We start from the raw sequence: 19,837 nt of genomic DNA on the forward strand, positions 1-19,837 counted from the left end.
TGTATTGATGCCAGTCGTCTTTGTGAGATAAGAGTTTGTTACTAAAGTAGTAACCTCTAGCATCTCTAACACAGTAACCTCTAGTATCTCTAATACAGTAACCTCTAGTATCTCTAACACAGTAACCTCTAGCATCTCTAACACAGTAACCTCTAGTATCTCTAATACAGTAACCTCTAGTATCTCTAATACAGTAACCTCTAGCATCTCTAATACAGTAACCTCTAGTATCTCTAATACAGTAACCTCTAGTAGCTCTAATACAGTAACCTCTAGCATCTCTAACACAGTAACCTCTAGCATCTCTAACACAGTAACCTCTAGTAATACAGTAACCTCTAGCATCTCTAACACAGTAACCTCTAGTAATACAGTAACCTCTAGCATCTCTAACACAGTAACCTCTAGCATCTCTAACACAGTAACCTCTAGTATCTCTAACACAGTAACCTCTAGCATCTCTAACACAGTAACCTCTAGCATCTCTAACACAGTAACCTCTAGTATCTCTAACACAGTAACCTCTAGTATCTCTAACACAGTAACCTCTAGCATCTCTAACACAGTAACCTCTAGCATCTCTAACACAGTAACCTCTAGCATCTCTAACACAGTAACCTCTAGCATCTCTAATACAGTAACCTCTAGTAATACAGTAACCTCTAGCATCTCTAACACAGTAACCTCTAGCATCTCTAACACAGTAACCTCTAGCATCTCTAACACAGTAACCTCTAGCATCTCTAACACAGTAACCTCTAGATCTCTAACACAGTAACCTCTAGCATCTCTAACACAGTAACCTCTAGCATCTCTAACACAGTAACCTCTAGTATCTCTAACACAGTAACCTCTAGTAATACAGTAACCTCTAGCATCTCTAACACAGTAACCTCTAGCATCTCTAACACAGTAACCTCTAGCATCTCTAACACAGTAACCTCTAGCATCTCTAACACAGTAACCTCTAGTAATACAGTAACCTCTAGCATCTCTAACACAGTAACCTCTAGTAATACAGTAACCTCTAGTATCTCTAACACAGTAACCTCTAGCATCTCTAACACAGTAACCTCTAGTATCTCTAACACAGTAACCTCTAGTATCTCTAACACAGTAACCTCTAGCATCTCTAACACAGTAACCTCTAGCATCTCTAACACAGTAACCTCTAGCATCTCTAACACAGTAACCTCTAGCATCTCTAACACAGTAACCTCTAGCATCTCTAACACAGTAACCTCTAGCATCTCTAACACAGTAACCTCTAGTAACACAGTAACCTCTAGCATCTCTAACACAGTAACCTCTAGCATCTCTAACACAGTAACCTCTAGCATCTCTAACACAGTAACCTCTAGTAATACAGTAACCTCTATCTCTAACACAGTAACCTCTAGTAACACAGTAACCTCTAGCATCTCTAACACAGTAACCTCTAGCATCTCTAACACAGTAACCTCTAGCATCTCTAACACAGTAACCTCTAGTAATACAGTAACCTCTAGCATCTCTAACACAGTAACCTCTAGCATCTCTAACACAGTAACCTCTAGCATCTCTAACACAGTAACCTCTAGCATCTCTAACACAGTAACCTCTAGCATCTCTAACACAGTAACCTCTAGCATCTCTAACACAGTAACCTCTAGCATCTCTAACACAGTAACCTCTAGCATCTCTAACACAGTAACCTCTAGCATCTCTAACACAGTAACCTCTAGTAATACAGTAACCTCTAGCATCTCTAACACAGTAACCTCTAGCATCTCTAACACAGTAACCTCTAGCATCTCTAACACAGTAACCTCTAGCATCTCTAACACAGTAACCTCTAGCATCTCTAACACAGTAACCTCTAGCATCTCTAACACAGTAACCTCTAGCATCTCTAACACAGTAACCTCTAGCATCTCTAACACAGTAACCTCTAGCATCTCTAACACAGTAACCTCTAGCATCTCTAACACAGTAACCTCTAGCATCTCTAACACAGTAACCTCTAGCATCTCTAACACAGTAACCTCTAGCATCTCTAACACAGTAACCTCTAGCATCTCTAACACAGTAACCTCGGTCCTTTATGTGATTGGGATGTTTCTGTCTGTGTGTGTTTGTCTTCAGGTGGTTTCACAGAGTTTTCCCAGCTGTTTCCAGGTCTGTGTGAAGGTAAGGCTCTTCTGGCCACATCCTGCCTGGTCCCGACCTGCCTCTCTCAGCCGTGCCTGCCCCTCAACACCTCTGGTCCAACACGCATCCTGCCTCACCTTTACCTGGGCTGTCAGAGAGACGTTCTCAACAAGGTAATAGATATATTATGGGATACCTAGTTTATATATTACTATATATTACTATATATACTCAACAAGGTATTAGATATATTATAGGATACCTAGTTTATATATTACTATATATTACTATATATTACTATATATACTCAACAAGGTAATCGATATATTATAGGATACCTAGTTTATATATTACTATATATTACTATATATTACTATATATACTCAACAAGGTATTAGATATATGATAGGATACCTAGTTTATATATTACTATATATTACTATATATTACTATATATACTCAACAAGGTAATCGATATATTATAGGATACCTAGTTTATATATTACTATATATTACTATATATTACTATATATACTCAACAAGGTATTAGATATATGATAGGATACCTAGTTTATATATTACTATATATTACTATATATTACTATATATACTCAACAAGGTAATCGATATATTATAGGATACCTAGTTTATATATTACTATATATTACTATATATTACTATATATACTCAACAAGGTATTAGATATATTATAGGATACCTAGTTTATATATTACTATATATTACTATATATATTATAGGATACCTAGTTTATATATTACTATATATTACTATATATTACTATATATACTCAACAAGGTATTAGATATATGATAGGATACCTAGTTTATATATTACTATATATTACTATATATTACTATATATACTCAACAAGGTAATAGATATATTATAGGATACCTAGTTTATATATTATTATATATTACTATATATACTCAACAAGGTAATCGATATATTATAGGATACCTAGTTTATATATTACTATATATTACTATATATTACTATATATACTCAACAAGGTATTAGATATATTATAGGATACCTAGTTTATATATTACTATATATATATCATAGCATTCTAGCCAGCTGTATTCCTCCCTCCTCTACAGGAAGTGATGTGTGTAAAGCATTCTAACCAGCTGTATTCCTCCCTCCTCTACAGGAAGTGGTGTGTGTAAAAGCATTCTAACCAGCTGTATTCCTCCCTCCTCTACAGGAAGTGATGTGTGTTAAGCATTCTAACCAGCTGTATTCCTCCCTCTACAGGAAGTGATGTGTAAAGCATTCTAACCAGCTGTATTCCTCCCTCCTCTACAGGAAGTGATGTGTGTAAAGCATTCTAACCAGCTGTATTCCTCCCTCCTCTACAGGAAGTGATGTGTGTAAAAGCATTCTAACCAGCTGTATTCCTCCCTCCTCTACAGGAAGTGATGTGTGTAAAGCATTCTAACCAGCTGTATTCCTCCCTCCTCTACAGGAAGTGATGTGTGTAAAAGCTTCTATTCAGCTGTATTCCTCCCTCCTCTACAGGAAGTGATGTGGGTAAAGCATTCTAACCAGCTGTATTCCTCCCTCCTCTACAGGAAGTGATGTGTGTGTAAAGCATTCTAACCAGCTGTCTTCCTCCCCCCTCTACAGGAAGTGATGTGTGTTAAGCATTCTAACCAGCTGTATTCCTCCCTCCTCTACAGGAAGTGATGTGTGTAAAGCATTCTAACCAGCTGTATTCCTGACCTCCTCTACAGGAAGTGATGTGTGTTAAGCATTCTAACCAGCTGTATTCCTCCCTCCTCTACAGGAAGTGATGTGTGTAAAGCATTCTTACCAGCTGTATTCCTCCCTCCTCTACAGGAAGTGATGTGTGTAAAGCATTCTAACCAGCTGTATTCCTCCCTCCTCTGCAGGAAGTGATGTGTGTGTAAAGCATTCTAACCAGCTGTATTCCTCCCTCCTCTACAGGAAGTGATGTGTGTAAAAGCATTCTAACCAGCTGTATTCCTCCCTCCTCTACAGGAAGTGATGTGTGTAAAAGCATTCCTACCAGCTGTATTCCTCCCTCCTCTACAGGAAGTGATGTGTGTAAAAGCATTCCTACCAGCTGTATTCCTCCCTCCTCTACAGGAAGTGATGTGTGTAAAAGCATTCTAACCAGCTGTATTCCTCCCTCCTCTACAGGAAGTGATGTGTGTGTAAAGCATTCTAACCAGCTGTATTCCTCCCTCCTCTACAGGAAGTGATGTGTGTAAAGCGTTCTAACCAGCTGTATTCCTCCCTCCTCTACAGGAAGTGATGTGTGTTAAGCATTCTAACCAGCTGTATTCCTCCCTCCTCTACAGGAAGTGATGTGTGTAAAGCATTCTAACCAGCTGTATTCCTCCCTCCTCTACAGGAAGTGATGTGTGTGTAAAGCATTCTAACCAGCTGTATTCCTCCCTCCTCTACAGGAAGTGATGTGTGTAAAAGCATTCTAACCCAGCTGTATTCCTCACCTCCTCTACAGGAAGTGAAGTGTGTAAAAGCATTCTAACCCAGCTGTATTCCTCACCTCCTCTACAGGAAGTGATGCAGCGGAATGAGATAGCGTACGTCCTGAATGCCAGTAACACATGTCCCAAACCAGACTACATCCCAGAGTCTCACTTCCTGCGAGTTCCTGTCAACGACAGCTTCTGTGAGAAGATCCTCCCCTGGTTCGACAGATCTGTGGAGTTCATAGAGAAGGCCAAAGCCTCCAACGCCTGTGTGCTGGTCCACTGTCTGGCTGGCATCTCCCGCTCGGCAACCATCGCTATCGCTTACATCATGACGAGGATGGACATGTCACTAGACGAAGCTTACAGGTGAGATGAGTGAAACCCCCTGTAGGACCATAATAAGGATTTACAGGTGAGATGTAGGACCATAATAAGGATTTACAGGTGAGATGTAGGACCATAATAAGGATTTACAGGTGAGATGAATAGGACCATAATAAGGATTTACAGGTGAGATGTAGGACCATAATAAGGATTTACAGGTGAGATGTAGAACCATAATAAGGATTTACAGGTGAGATGTAGAACCATAATAAGGATTTACAGGTGAGATGTAGGACCATAATAAGGATTTACAGGTGAGATGAATAGGACCATAATAAGGATTTACAGGTGAGATGTAGGACCATAATAAGGATTTACAGGTGAGATGAATAGGACCATAATAAGGATTTACAGGTGAGATGAATAGGACCATAATAAGGATTTACAGGTGAGATGTAGGACCATAATAAGGATTTACAGGTGAGATGAATAAGGATTTACAGGTGAGATGTAGGACCATAATAAGGATTTACAGGTGAGATGTAGGACCATAATAAGGATTTACAGGTGAGATGAATAGGACCATAATAAGGATTTACAGGTGAGATGAATAGGACCATAATAAGGATTTACAGGTGAGATGAATAGGACCATAATAAGGATGTACAGGTGAGATGTAGAACCATATTAAGGATTTACAGGTGAGATGTAGAACCATAATAAGGATTTACAGGTGAGATGTAGAACCATAATAAGGATTTACAGGTGAGATGAATAGGACCATAATAAGGATTTACAGGTGAGATGAATAGGACCATAATAAGGATTTACAGGTGAGATGTAGAACCATAATAAGGATTTACAGGTGAGATGTAGAACCATAATAAGAATTTACAGGTGAGATGTAGGACCATAATAAGGATTTACAGGTGAGATGAATAGGACCATAATAAGGATTTACAGGTGAGATGTAGAACCATAATAAGGATTTACAGGTGAGATGAATAGGACCATAATAAGGATTTACAGGTGAGATGTAGGACCATAATAACGATTTACAGGTGAGATGTAGAACCATAATAAGGATTTACAGGTGAGATGAATAGGACCATAATAAGGATTTACAGGTGAGATGTAGGACCATAATAAGGATTTACAGGTGAGATGTAGGACCATAATAAGGATTTACAGGTGAGATGTAGAACCATAATAAGGATTTACAGGTGAGATGAATAGGACCATAATAAGGATTTACAGGTGAGATGAATAGGACCATAATAAGGATTTACAGGTGAGATGTAGGACCATAATAACGATTTACAGGTGAGATGTAGAACCATAATAAGGATTTACAGGTGAGATGAATAGAACCATAATAAGGATTTACAGGTGAGATGAATAGGACCATAATAAGGATTTACAGGTGAGATGTAGGTTTACAGGTGAGATGAATAGAACCATAATAAGGATTTACAGGTGAGATGTAGGACCATAATAAGGATTTACAGGTGAGATGTAGAACCATAATAAGGATTTACAGGTGAGATGTAGAACCATAATAAGGATTTACAGGTGAGATGTAGGACCATAATAAGGATTTACAGGTGAGATGTAGACCATAATAAGGATTACAGGTGAGATGTAGACCATAATAAGGATTTACAGGTGAGATGTAGGACCATAATAAGGATGTACAGGTGAGATGTAGAACCATAATAAGGATTTACAGGTGAGATGTAGAACCATAATAAGGATTTACAGGTGGATGTAGACCATAATAAGGATTACAGGTGAGATGAGGACCATAATAAGATTTACAGGTGAGATGTAGGACCATAATAAGGATTTACAGGTGAGATGAATAGGACCATAATAAGGATTTACAGGTGAGATGTAGGACCATAATAAGGATTTACAGGTGAGATGTAGGACCATAATAAGGATTTACAGGTGAGGTGAATGTAGGACCATAATAAGGATTTACAGGTGAGATGTAGGACCATAATAAGGATTTACAGGTGAGATGTAGGACCATAATAAGGATTTACAGGTGAGATGAATAGGACCATAATAAGGATGTACAGGTGAGATGAATAGGACCATAATAAGGATTTACAGGTGAGATGTAGGACCATAATAAGGATTTACAGGTGAGATGAATAGGACCATAATAAGGATTTACAGGTGAGATGAATAGGACCATAATAAGGATTTACAGGTGAGATGTAGAACCATAATAAGGATTTACAGGTGAGATGTAGGACCATAATAAGGATTTACAGGTGAGATGAATAGGACCATAATAAGGATTTACAGGTGAGATGTAGAACCATAATAAGGATTTACAGGTGAGATGAATAGGACCATAATAAGGATTTACAGGTGAGATGAATAGGACCATAATAAGGATTTACAGGTGAGATGAATAGGACCATAAATAAGGATTTACAGGTGAGATGAATAGGACCATAATAAGGATGTACAGGTGAGATGAATGAACGCAGTGCATTGTGGGGGGGCTCTACTGATGTCCTGTATGCTTCCGTCTTTCCTCTCCAGGTTCGTGAAGGAGAAGAGGCCCACCATCTCTCCTAACTTTAACTTCCTGGGTCAGCTGTTGGACTTTGAGAAGAAGATCAAGACTCCTGGAAGGTCGGAGATCAGAGAGACCGTCGGAGTCAAACCCTGTCCCTTCCTCCTCCACCACCCCCTGCTAGATCAGGACCCCTCTAACCCTACTACCCCCAGCCTCCCAGACCCTGCCCTAGCCCTGCTGGAGCCCCTGACCCTGCCGTGTGTCTTGGCCCCCTGGCCTCCAGAAGAGAGGCTCCTCGCCCAGGCTCTCCAGGGGCTCCAAGGCCTCCAGCTGAACCAGGGAGCGGAGGACAACGCCGCCCAGCTGAAAAGGTCCTTCTCTCTGGACATCAAGTCGTACAGGGAGCCAGGAGGCCGCAGCGGCGCGCCCGTGAGGCCGTACCCCAACCCTACGTCCCACCCCGGAGCCCAGGAGTATTATAATCCATCCGTGAGCTTCAAGGAGCCTGCTGGGAAACCGTGTCACTTCTCTCCTGTGAAGGAGATGTCAGAGCTGTCTACACCTGAGCCGAGCCCTGACGAGGAGCGGGACGACGGCCTCGCGGACCCTGCTGCTACGTCTGTTGTTCCCACTGCTACTCCTGTAGTCTCCACCACAACCATCACCTCCTCTTCCTCCTCCCTTCCCGGCACCACTACCAGCACTACCACCTCCAACCAGCCCAGCGTGAAGCAACCCGGCCAGGCTAAGCCCCTCTCCTGTTCCCAGCAGCTCCAGCGTAGTGGCAGTATGGAGGAGAGCTCTAACCCTACCCTTAACCACACCCCTCACACCACCGGCTTCCTGTTCGGCCTATCACGTTCCCAGCAGCACCTGTCCAAGCCCGCCCCTAACCTAGGCTCCGCCCTGAAGGGCTGGCACTCTGACATCCTATTGGGTCCCGTCACCGTGTCGTCGGGTGGATGGTACCTCTCCGAGTCGTCGCACCGCTTCTACTCCACCTCCGCCATCTTAGGAAGCGGGGCTAACATTCTAGGGGGTGGCGGCGCGGCGGCGTACAGCGTGAGCCAGGGGTTGGAGGAGGTGCGGCGGCGCGGGAGGCAGAGGAGCGGCGACCACGGGGACTCGCGGAGGAGCTGGCACGAGGAGAGCACCTTGGAGAAGCAGCTGAAGAGACGGAGCTGTCAGATGGAAATCGGAGACAGGATGAGAGGAGGAGGAGGAGGAGGAGGAGGAAGAGGAGGAGGAGAGACTAGCTCCAGGGAGGAGATAGGGAGTCACAGCAGCTTCTCGGGAAGCATGGAGGTCATACAGGTGTCCTGAGAGAGGACATTTCAACATGGCCTCCGGTCCAACCGTTACGGAATCATTGATTTGAAATGGAGACGTCCGTTCTAGGGAGTTTTAACATCCTCAGATCAGACCAGTCCCATGTTCAGGGGAAAGACTTGTTCTGGACCCGTCTTATTATCCCACTAGGGACTTGAACCTTGAACTGATCTAGCGGCCCTGTGTACTCGTGTCGCGACAGTTGGCATTAATGTAGTTTGAACTTTGACCTGGAAGCAGAAAGCAGCTGTGTGATGATGATGATGATGATGAATGTGATGAAGAGGTGAACTCTGAGAGGATTGAGACGAACTTGAGTTTTTTGTTTGAATGAGTGTTAATCGTTTTTCATTTATTTCTGAATGTTGATAATCGTTGTCAACAGCAGTAGATGTCTGCCAGATGTTGGATACATGGAGCTTTTATGAAGCCTTATGAAGTCTTTATGAAGCCTTAAAGAAGTCTTTATGAAGCCTTATGAAGTCTTTATGAAGCCTTAAGAAGTCTTTATGAAGCCTTAAAGAAGTCTTTATGAAGCCTTAAGAAGTCTTTATGAAGCCTTTAGCAGTCTTTATGAAGCCTTAAAGAAGTCTTTATGAAGCCTTATGAAGCCTTAAGAAGTCTTTATGAAGCCTTAAGAAGTCTTTATGAAGCCTTAAGAAGTCTTTATGAAGCCTTAAGAAGTCTTTATGAAGCTTTAAAGAGTCTTTATGAAGCCTTAAGAAGTCTTTATGAAGCCTTAAGAAGTATTTTTGAAGCCTTAAGAAGTCTTTATGAAGCCTTAAAGAAGTCTTTATGAAGCCTTAAAGAAGTCTTCATGAAGCCTTAAAGAAGTCTTCATGAAGCCTTAAAGAAGTCTTTATGAAGCCTTAAAGAAGTCTTTATGAAGCCTCTTTATGAAGCCTTAAAGAAGTCTTTATGAAGCCTTAAGAAGTCTTTACGAAGCCTTAAAGAAGTCTTTATGAAGCCTTAAAGTAGTCTTTACGAAGCCTTAAAGAAGTCTTTATGAAGCCTTAAAGAAGTCTTTATGAAGCCTTAAGAAGTCTTTATGAAGCGTTATGAAGAACGGGATCAGAGATCCTTGATATCCCTGTGTCAAATCATCCGATACCTCACACATCCAAATTAGAGGCTTCTTCTGATGTTGGAGCTCATTGACAATTCAAATCTCAGGTCTTATTTGAGCAGCAAGAAAAGATGCTTGAACAACTGAACAGTTCCCGAACAGTTCCCGAACAGTTCCCGAACAGCTCCCGAACAGTTCCCGAACAGTTCCCGAACAGCTCCCGAACAGTTCCCGAACAGTTCCCGAACAGTTCCCGAACAGCTCACGAACAGTTCCCGAACAGCTCCCGAACAGCTCCCGAACAGTTCCCGAACAGCTCCCGAACAGCTCCCGAACAGCTCCCGAACAGCTCCCGAACAGTTCCCGAACAGCTCCCGAACCACTCCCGAACAGTTCCCGAACAGCTCCCGAACCACTCCCGAACAGTTCCCGAACAGCTCCCGAACAGCTCCCGAACAGCTCCCGAACAGTTCAGTTGGTAGAGCATGGCGCTTGTACCCCAGGGTTGTAGGTTAGATTCCCGGGGCCACCCAGACGTAAAATGTATGTACGCATGACTGTAAATCACTTTGGATTAAAGCGCTAAATATTATATGTTATTAACGAACGGTGTGGTTGTGGGTTTTTATCTGATACCTGTGGTGAAGGAAGGACTGATACCTGTGGTGAAGGAATGATGTAATGACTGATACCTGTGGTGAAGGAATGATGTAATGACTCTGATACCTGTGGTGAAGGAATGATGTAATGACTGATACCTGTGGTGAAGGAATGATGTAATGACTGATACCTGTGGTGAAGGAATGATGTAATGACTGATACCTGTGGTGAAGGAATGATGTAATGACCTGATACCTGTGGTGAAGGAATGATGTAATGACTGATACCTGTGGTGAAGGAATGATGTAATGACTGATACCTGTGGTGAAGGAATGATGTAATGACTGATACCTGTGGTGAAGGAATGATGTAATGACTCTGATACCTGTGGTGAAGGAATGATGTAATGACCTGATACCTGTGGTGAAGGAATGATGTAATGACTGATACCTGTGGTGAAGGAATGATGTAATGACTGATACCTGTGGTGAAGGAATGATGTAATGACTGATACCTGTGGTGAAGGAATGATGTAATGACTGATACCTGTGGTGAAGGAATGATGTAATGACTGATACCTGTGGTGAAGGAATGATGTAATGACTGATACCTGTGGTGAAGGAATGATGTAATGACCTGATACCTGTGGTGAAGGAATGATGTAATGACTGATACCTGTGGTGAAGGAATGATGTAATGACTGATACCTGTGGTGAAGGAATGATGTAATGACTCTGATACCTGTGGTGAAGGAATGATGTAATGACTGATACCTGTGGTGAAGGAATGATGAGATGACTGATACCTGTGGTGAAGGAATGATGTAATGACTGATACCTGTGGTGAAGGAATGATGTAATGACTCTGATACCTGTGGTGAAGGAATGATGTGATGACTGATACCTGTGGTGAAGGAATGATGAGATGACTGATACCTGTGGTGAAGGAATGATGTAATGACTGATACCTGTGGTGAAGGAATGATGTAATGACTCTGATACCTGTGGTGAAGGAATGATGTGATGACTGATACCTGTGGTGAAGGAATGATGAGATGACTGATACCTGTGGTGAAGGAATGATGTAATGACTGATACCTGTGGTGAAGGAATGATGTAATGACTCTGATACCTGTGGTGAAGGAATGAGGTCTGTATATGGGGTCTTGTATAGTCTGTTGTGTGTGAGAGATAGTAGGTCTATTATGGGGTTGTTGTTGTCTGTGTGTGAGAGGATAGTAGGTCTATTATGGGGTTGTTGTTGTTGTGTGTGAGAGATAGTAGGTCTGTTATGGGGTTGTTGTTGTTGTGTGTGAGAGATAGTAGGTCTGTTATGGGGTTTGTTGTTGTTGTGTGTGAGAGATAGTAGGTCTGTTATGGGGTTTGTTGTTGTTGTGTGTGAGAGATAGTAGGTCTGTTATGGGGTTGTTGTTGTTGTGTGTGAGAGATAGTAGGTCTGTTATGGGGTTGTTGTTGTGTGTGAGAGATAGTAGGTCTGTTATGGGGGTTGTTGTTGTTGTGTGTGAGAGATAGTAGGTCTGTTATGGGGTTGTTGTTGTTGTGTGTGAGAGATAGTAGGTCTGTTATGGGGTTGTTGTTGTTGTGTGTGAGAGATAGTAGGTCTGTTATGGGGTTGTTGTTGTTGTGTGTGAGATAGTAGGTCTGTTATGGGGTTTGTTGTTGTGTGTGAGAGATAGTAGGTCTGTTATGGGGTTGTTGTTGTTGTGTGTGAGAGATAGTAGGTCTGTTATGGGGTTGTTGTTGTTGTTGTGTGTGAGAGATAGTAGGTCTGTTATGGGGTTGTTGTTGTTGTGTGTGAGAGATAGTAGGTCTGTTATGGGGGTTGTTGTTGTTGTGTGTGAGAGATAGTAGGTCTGTTATGGGGTTGTTGTTGTTGTGTGTGAGAGATAGTAGGTCTATTATGGGGTTGTTGTTGTTGTGTGTGAGAGATAGTAGGTCTGTTATGGGGTTGTTGTTGTGTGTGAGAGATAGTAGGTCTGTTATGGGGTTGTTGTTGTTGTGTGAGAGAGATAGTAGGTCTGTTATGGGGGTTGTTGTTGTTGTGTGTGAGAGATAGTAGGTCTGTTATGGGTTTGTTGTTGTTGTGTGTGAGAGATAGTAGGTCTGTTATGGGGTTTGTTGTTGTGTGTGAGAGATAGTAGGTCTGTTATGGGGTTTGTTGTTGTGTGTGAGAGATAGTAGGTCTGTTATGGGGTTGTTGTTGTTGTGTGTGAGAGATAGTAGGTCTGTTATGGGGTTGTTGTTGTTGTGTGAGAGATAGTAGGTCTGTTATGGGGTTGTTGTTGTTGTGTGTGAGAGATAGTAGGTCTGTTATGGGGTTGTTGTTGTTGTGTGTGAGAGATAGTAGGTCTGTTATGGGGGTTGTTGTTGTTGTGTGTGAGAGATAGTAGGTCTGTTATGGGGTTGTTGTTGTTGTGTGTGAGAGATAGTAGGTCTGTTATGGGGTTTGTTGTTGTGTGTGAGAGATAGTAGGTCTGTTATGGGGTTGTTGTTGTTGCTGTGTCTGAATAGAGCTCGTTTTACAACAGACAATGTGAACGTTTGGATGAAGCTGATTAGCAGTAAGTTGCCTGTTGATATAAAATCTGAAACGGTAAACAACACGTCGTCTGTTGTCGAACATCGGTACTTTAACCGCTGTAATACAATCCTTTACACGACCCGGGTCCTAACCGCTGTAATACAATCCTTTACACGACCCGTGTCCTAACCGCTGTACCGCTGTAAAACAATCCTTTACACGACCCGTGTCCTAACCGCTGTAATACAATCCTTTACACGACCCGGGTCCTAACCGCTGTAAAACAATCCTTTACACGACCCGTGTCCTAACCGCTGTACCGCTGTATACAATCCTTTACACGACCCGTGTCCTAACCGCTGTAATACAATCCTTTACACGACCCGGGTCCTAACCGCTGTAATACAATCCTTTACACGACCCGTGTCCTAACCGCTGTAATACAATCCTTTACACGACCCGTGTCCTAACCGCTGTACCCTGTAATACAATCCTTTACACGACCCGTGTCCTAACCGCTGTACCGCTGTAATACAATCCTTTACACGACCCGTGTCCTAACCGCTGTACCGCTGTAATACAATCCTTTACACGACCCGTGTCCTAATCGCTGTACCGCTGTAATACAATCCTTTACACGACCCGTGTCCTAACCGCTGTAATACAATCCTTTACACGACCCGTGTCCTAACCGCTGTAATACAATCCTTTACACGACCCGTGGTCCTAACCGCTGTAATACAATCCTTTACACGACCCGTGTCCTAACCGCTGTAATACAATCCTTTACACGACCCGTGTCCTAACCGCTGTACCGCTGTAATACAATCCTTTACACGACCCGTGTCCTAACCGCTGCTCTCCAGGAACTCGGCAGCGACGGAGCCAAGACAGTTGGGGAAATTCCACCTCTCCAGGAACTCGGCAGCGACGGCCCTCCAGTCTTCCTCCTTGGGGACAGGCATGTATTCACCAACCAGACAGTCCCAAATGGCTTGTGCCCACAGAGGGGACAATGGTCCTGTAGGAGTTCCCCTGTCGCCAAGAATCTACAATATAATTCAAAATAATGATCAATATTGTGTGTAACTTGAATTCCACCCACATATTCTACCTACTCATATATCTACCTCATTACTGTTTATTATGCTCTACTAATTATATTGTAGTACTCATCAACCATCATTAACAATGCCTTGAAACAGTACAATTCAGTCTATGACTATATCATTAAACTGTAGCCCAGGCCAACTCTACTCTTAGAAAGAATGGTACTATCTACTGAAAAGGGTTCTCCGGCTGTCCCTATAGGAGAACCCTTTTTAGTTCCAGGTAGAACCCTATTGGGTTCCAGGTAGAACTCTTTTAGTTCCAGGTAGAACCCTATTGGGTACCAGGTAGAACTCTTTTAGTTCCAGGTAGAACCCTATTGTTCCAGGTAGAACCCTATTGGGTTCCAGGTAGAACCCTTTTGGTTCCAGGTAGAACTCTATTGGTTCCAGGTAGAACGCTATTGGTTCCAGGTAGTACCCCTATTGATTCTAAGTAGAACCCTATTGGGTTCCAGGTAGAACCCTTTTGGTTCCAGGTAGAACCCTTTTGGTTCCAGGTAGTACCCCTATTGGTTCTAAGTAGAACCCTTTTGGTTCCAGGTAGAACGCTTTTGGTTCCAGGTAGTACCCCTATTGGTTCTAAGTAGAACCCTTTTGGTTCCAGGTAGAACCCTATTGGTTCCAGGTAGAACCCTATTGGGTACCAGGTAGAACTCTTTTAGTTCCAGGTAGAACGCTATTGGTTCCAGGTAGAACCCTATTGAGTTCCAGTGAACCCTGGTTCCAGAGAACCTATTGGTTCCAGGTAGAACGCTATTGGTTCCAGGTAGAACCCCTTTGATTCTAAGTAGAACCCTATTGGGTTCCAGGTAGAACCCTTTTGGTTCCAGGTAGAACCCTTTTGGTTCCAGGCAGACCCCAATTGGGTTCTATGTAGAAGCCTATTGTTCATAATAGGAAGAATGACTGTAACTGTGTTGAACAACAAGGGGTCCTGGTGAAGACTAGCCTACCTTCATCAGGGGCAGAAGGCCTGTAACTGTCTTCAACAACAAGGGGTCCTGGTGAAGACTAGCCTACCTTCATCAGGGGCAGAAGGCCTGTAACTGTCTTCAACAACAAGGGGTCCTGGTGAAGACTAGCCTACCTTCATCAGGGGCAGAAGGCCTGTAACTGTCTTCAACAACAAGGGGTCCTGGTGAAGACTAGCCTACCTTCATCAGGGGCAGAAGGCCTGTAACTGTGTTGAACAACAAGGGGTCCTGGTGAAGACTAGCCTACCTTCATCAGGGGCAGAAGGCCTGTAACTGTGTTGAACAACAAGGGGTCCTGGTGAAGACTAGCCTACCTTCATCAGGGGCAGAAGGCCTGTAACTGTCTTCAACAACAAGGGGTCCTGGTGAAGACTAGCCTACCTTCATCAGGGGCAGAAGGCCTGTAACTGTCTTCAACAACAAGGGGTCCTGGTGAAGACTAGCCTACCTTCATCAGGGGCAGAAGGCCTGTAACTGTCTTCAACAACAAGGGGTCCTGGTGAAGACTAGCCTACCTTCATCAGGGGCAGAAGGCCTGTAACTGTGTTGAACAACAAGGGGTCCTGGTGAAGACTAGCCTACCTTCATCAGGGCAGAAGGCCTGTAACTGTGTTGAACAACAAGGGATCCTGGTGAAGACTAGCCTACCTTCATCAGGGGCAGAAGGCCTGTAACTGTCTTCAACAACAAGGGGTCCTGGTGAAGACTAGCCTACCTTCATCAGGGCAGAAGGCCTGTAACTGTCTTCAACAACAAGGGGTCCTGGTGAAGACTAGCCTACCTTCATCAGAGCAGAAGGCACCCCAACTTTCTTTTCATTTGGGTAACATTGCATAATTAAAAAAAGGATTATAAACCAACTTTGGGAAAAAGTTATAGTCCTAATGAACATTCTGTAAAAGTACATCTGATGTCAAATAGGGACAATTAACTAAAGAACTCTTTAGCTAGCTAGGATGCCCATTAAAACAACAATATATTAAATATAAATTATGGTATCAAAGGCTTTAAAAATGTATTTTACCGGAGACAAACCGCCAGGCGTTCGACTGGGCTGATGGACTCCCGGTAGTTGGTATCCATCCGGGCGATCCTGGCTCCAACCATCTGGAGCAGGTGATCGAACTGGCTTCGGTCCAGACGAACGTAACTTGGGAATTCCTCTTCCAAACAGTCGAAGCTCTTGAATGAGACGTGAATGAACCTCCCCTGCCTGCTTTCGGGACTTTAACCATCTCTGGACCTATACAGACCTGCGCTTTCAGGACTTTAACCCATCTCTGGACCTACACAGACCTGCGCTTTCGAGGACTTTAACCATCTCTGGACCCTACACAGACCTGCGCTTCATCTCTGGACCTACACAGACCTGCGCTTTCAGGACTTTAACCCATCTCTGGACCTACACAGACCTGCGCTTTCAGGACTTTAACCATCTCTGGACCTACACAGACCTGCGCTTCATCTCTGGACCTACACAGACCTGCGCTTTCGGGACTTTAACCATCTCTGGACCCACACAGACCTGCGCTTATGGGACTTTAACCATCTCTGGACCTACACAGACCTGCGCTTTCAGGACTTTAACCATCTCTGGACCCACACAGACCTGCGCTTTCGAGGACTTTAACCCATCTCTGGACCTACACAGACCTGCGCTTCATCTCTGGACCTACACAGACCTGCGCTTTCAGGACTTTAACCATCTCTGGACCCACACAGACCTGCGCTTATGGGACTTTAACCATCTCTGGACCTACACAGACCTGCGCTTTCGGGACTTTAACCATCTCTGGACCCACACAGACCTGCGCTTTCAGGACTTTAACCATCTCTGGACCTACACAGACCTGCGCTTCATCTCTGGACCTACACAGACCTGCGCTTCATCTCTGGACCCACACAGACCTGCGCTTTCAGGACTTTAACCATCTCTGGACCTACACAGCCTGCGCAACGGACTTTAACCATCTCTGGACCTACACAGACCTGCGCTTTCGGGACTTTAACCATCTCTGGACCCTACACAGACCTGCGCTTTCAGGACTTTACCATCTCTGGACCTACACAGACCTGCGCTTTCAGGACTTTAACCATCTCTGGACCTACACAGACCTGCGCTTTCAGGACTTTAACCATCTCTGGACCCACACAGACCTGCGTTTTCGGGACTTTAACCATCTCTGGACCCACACAGACCTGCGCTTTCGGCGGGGCTGGTTCCAGCCCAACAGCGCGATGAAGACCACCTTCCTCAACGTTGGTCCCATTGTTGAAATACGCTGATATCTTGACTATTTATTATTGTATTTCGCTCCAAAACTGCATTTTGAAGGGAAATTATATTATAGGCTCTCATAATTAATTTGTGGATGTCATCGAATATATAATATACTTGGCAAATAAATTAATAAAAAATGTAAAGAAATTATGCAATTAAACTGTTTTTATTATGTCATCCCATGGATATGTGTGCAATAAAAATTCAACATTCACATTTTGCTACTTTCTGTCAAGTCTTCTCATACAATTTCATGCTTACGTTCGATTTTTCAACACAGAACGCGCTGCAACTGTCTCTGCAACGCAATGCTGCAAGGAAAACGCAGCGGTCCATTGGAAATGAATGTACATCTGGCGTTTCGAAACGTAAAAACACAGTCGGTGTGTTGGAAGCGTAAGGGTAACTACCCCGTCGCTAAGGGCGTCATTGGATCATGTGTCCAAAGGAAGCGCTACTCTCGGATCAGCCATCTCCATTCAAATCTTCCCTTAATATAATTATTTAACAATATTTGGGGGGGGGGGCAGGTAGCCTAGTGGTTAGAGCGTTGGGCCAAATCAAATGTATTTATATAGCCCTTCTTACATCAGCTGATATCTCAAAGTGCTGTATAGAAACCCAGCCCACTATCCGAAAGGTTGCTGGATCGAATCCCTGAGCTGACAAGGTAAAGATCTGTCGTTCTGCCTCTGAACAAGGCAGTTAAACCCACTGTTCCCCGGTAGGTCGTCATTGTAAATAAGAATTTGTTCTAAACTGACTTACCTAGTTAATAAATAAAGGTTAAATAAAAAGCTGAAGACGGATCTGCGCCTAGAGAGATATTACCACCTACGTTAGAAAATATAGAGGCGGTTTATTATAATGCTTCGGCTACCCAATAAAAATTAACTAAATCCCAGATTTGACTCTTCATTGCGCACATGTTAGACTACACACGAAACAAATTGCTACAAATTACAGAGTAACCTGCAGGTAGAGAGAGATGTAAGTCATGTATTTATATTTTAATGCATTCATCTCGGTTTTCATTTGAAGCATTTTTTTTTTTTTTTTTATGTCACTTGTTTGTATGAATTTCAAAGACACTGGTTACTTGTATTTGTAGTTAACTTTGTTCTGAAGTTATCTGCGGTCACAGAGACGGATAAACTATATCATTCTATGTTTATCCTCGGCTTTTTGTGTAGAAAGTGACCCGGGACGTCAAACATTATTTTATCTAAAGACGCATTTAGTTGTTGTACAAGTGGAGGCAGATGCGCGTTTTCAAGCGCAACATTATTAACGATGGGTTTTTAGGAAACAGCGCAGAGATTAAATAACGCTCCTATAAAGCTTCCAGCGATACATTCAGCCTTAAAATGCTTCTGGTAAAAATTGGGGCCCAGAATGTTGACTGGGATGTTGCCTGTGTAAATGCAGCTATAGAGACACGTTTCATCCATCCCACTGGGCGCAGACGTTAAAACAACGTCTATTTCATCGTTGGTTCAACGACAATTTCATTGAAATGATGTGGAAACAACGTTGATTCAACATTTGGCTGCAACATGTTTTGTTGTTTGGATTGGAACCAAAAGGAGGTTGGTGGCTCCTGGTAATATCTGGAGCGGAATCAGTGGAACGGTGGCTCCTTAATTAGGGAGGACGGGGGGGGGCTCCTGGTAATATCTGGAGCGGAATCAGTGGAACGGTGGCTCCTTAATTAGGGAGGACGGGGTGGCTCCTGGTAATATCTGGAGCGGAATCAGTGGAACGGTGGCTCCTTAATTAGGGAGGACGGGGGTGGCTCCTGGTAATATCTGGAGCGGAATCAGTGGAACGGTGGCTCCTTAATTAGGGAGGACGGGGTGGCTCCTGGTAATATCTGGAGCGGAATCAGTGGAACGGTGGCTCCTTAATTAGGGAGGACGGGGTGGCTCCTGGTAATATCTGGAGCGGAATCAGTGGAACGGTATTAAAATACATCAAACACATGGTTATATCAAATCAAATAAAATGTATTTATATAGCCCTTCTTACATCAGCTGATATCACAAAGTGCTGTACAGAAACCCAGCCTAAACCCCCAAACAGCAAGCAATGCAGGTGTAGAAGCACGGTGGCTAGGAAAAACTCCCCTAGAAAGGCCAGAACCTAGGAAGAAACCTAGAGAGGAACCAGGCTATGAGGGGTGGCCAGTCCTCTTCTGGCTGTGCTGGGTGGAGATTATAACAGAACATGGCCTAGATGTTCAAATGTTCATAAATGACCAGCAGGGTCAGATAATAATAATCACAGTGGTTGTCGAGGGTGCAACAAGTCAGCACCTCAGGAGTAAATGTCAGTTGGCTTTTTCATAGCCGATCTTTGAGAGTATCTCTACCGCTCCTGCTGTCTCTAGAGAGTTGAAAACAGCAGGTCTGGGACAGGTAGCACGTCCGGTGAACAGGTCAGGGTTCCAGCAGGT

The 19,837-nt window shown here is 43.4% G+C and overlaps 1 protein-coding gene across 1 annotated transcript in view; it reads left to right on the forward strand.

Moving 5' to 3' along the window:
* dusp16 (dual specificity phosphatase 16) overlaps positions 1–10,477 on the forward strand; it is a 31,182-nt gene extending 20,705 nt beyond the window's left edge. Inside the window, exons 3-5 of the mRNA XM_082978106.1 lie at positions 2,125–2,303; positions 4,702–4,985; positions 7,503–10,477. Of these exons, the coding sequence (XP_082834232.1) occupies positions 2,125–2,303; positions 4,702–4,985; positions 7,503–8,802 (1,763 nt within the window). The 3' untranslated portion in view covers positions 8,803–10,477. The remainder of the gene's footprint in view (positions 1–2,124; positions 2,304–4,701; positions 4,986–7,502) is intronic.
* The last annotated feature ends 9,360 nt before the right edge of the window (positions 10,478–19,837 follow it).

This window comes from Salmo salar, chromosome 07 (genome assembly GCF_965601325.2).
Source record: "Salmo salar chromosome 07, fSalSal1, whole genome shotgun sequence".
NCBI classification, from domain to species: Eukaryota; Metazoa; Chordata; class Actinopteri; order Salmoniformes; family Salmonidae; genus Salmo; species Salmo salar.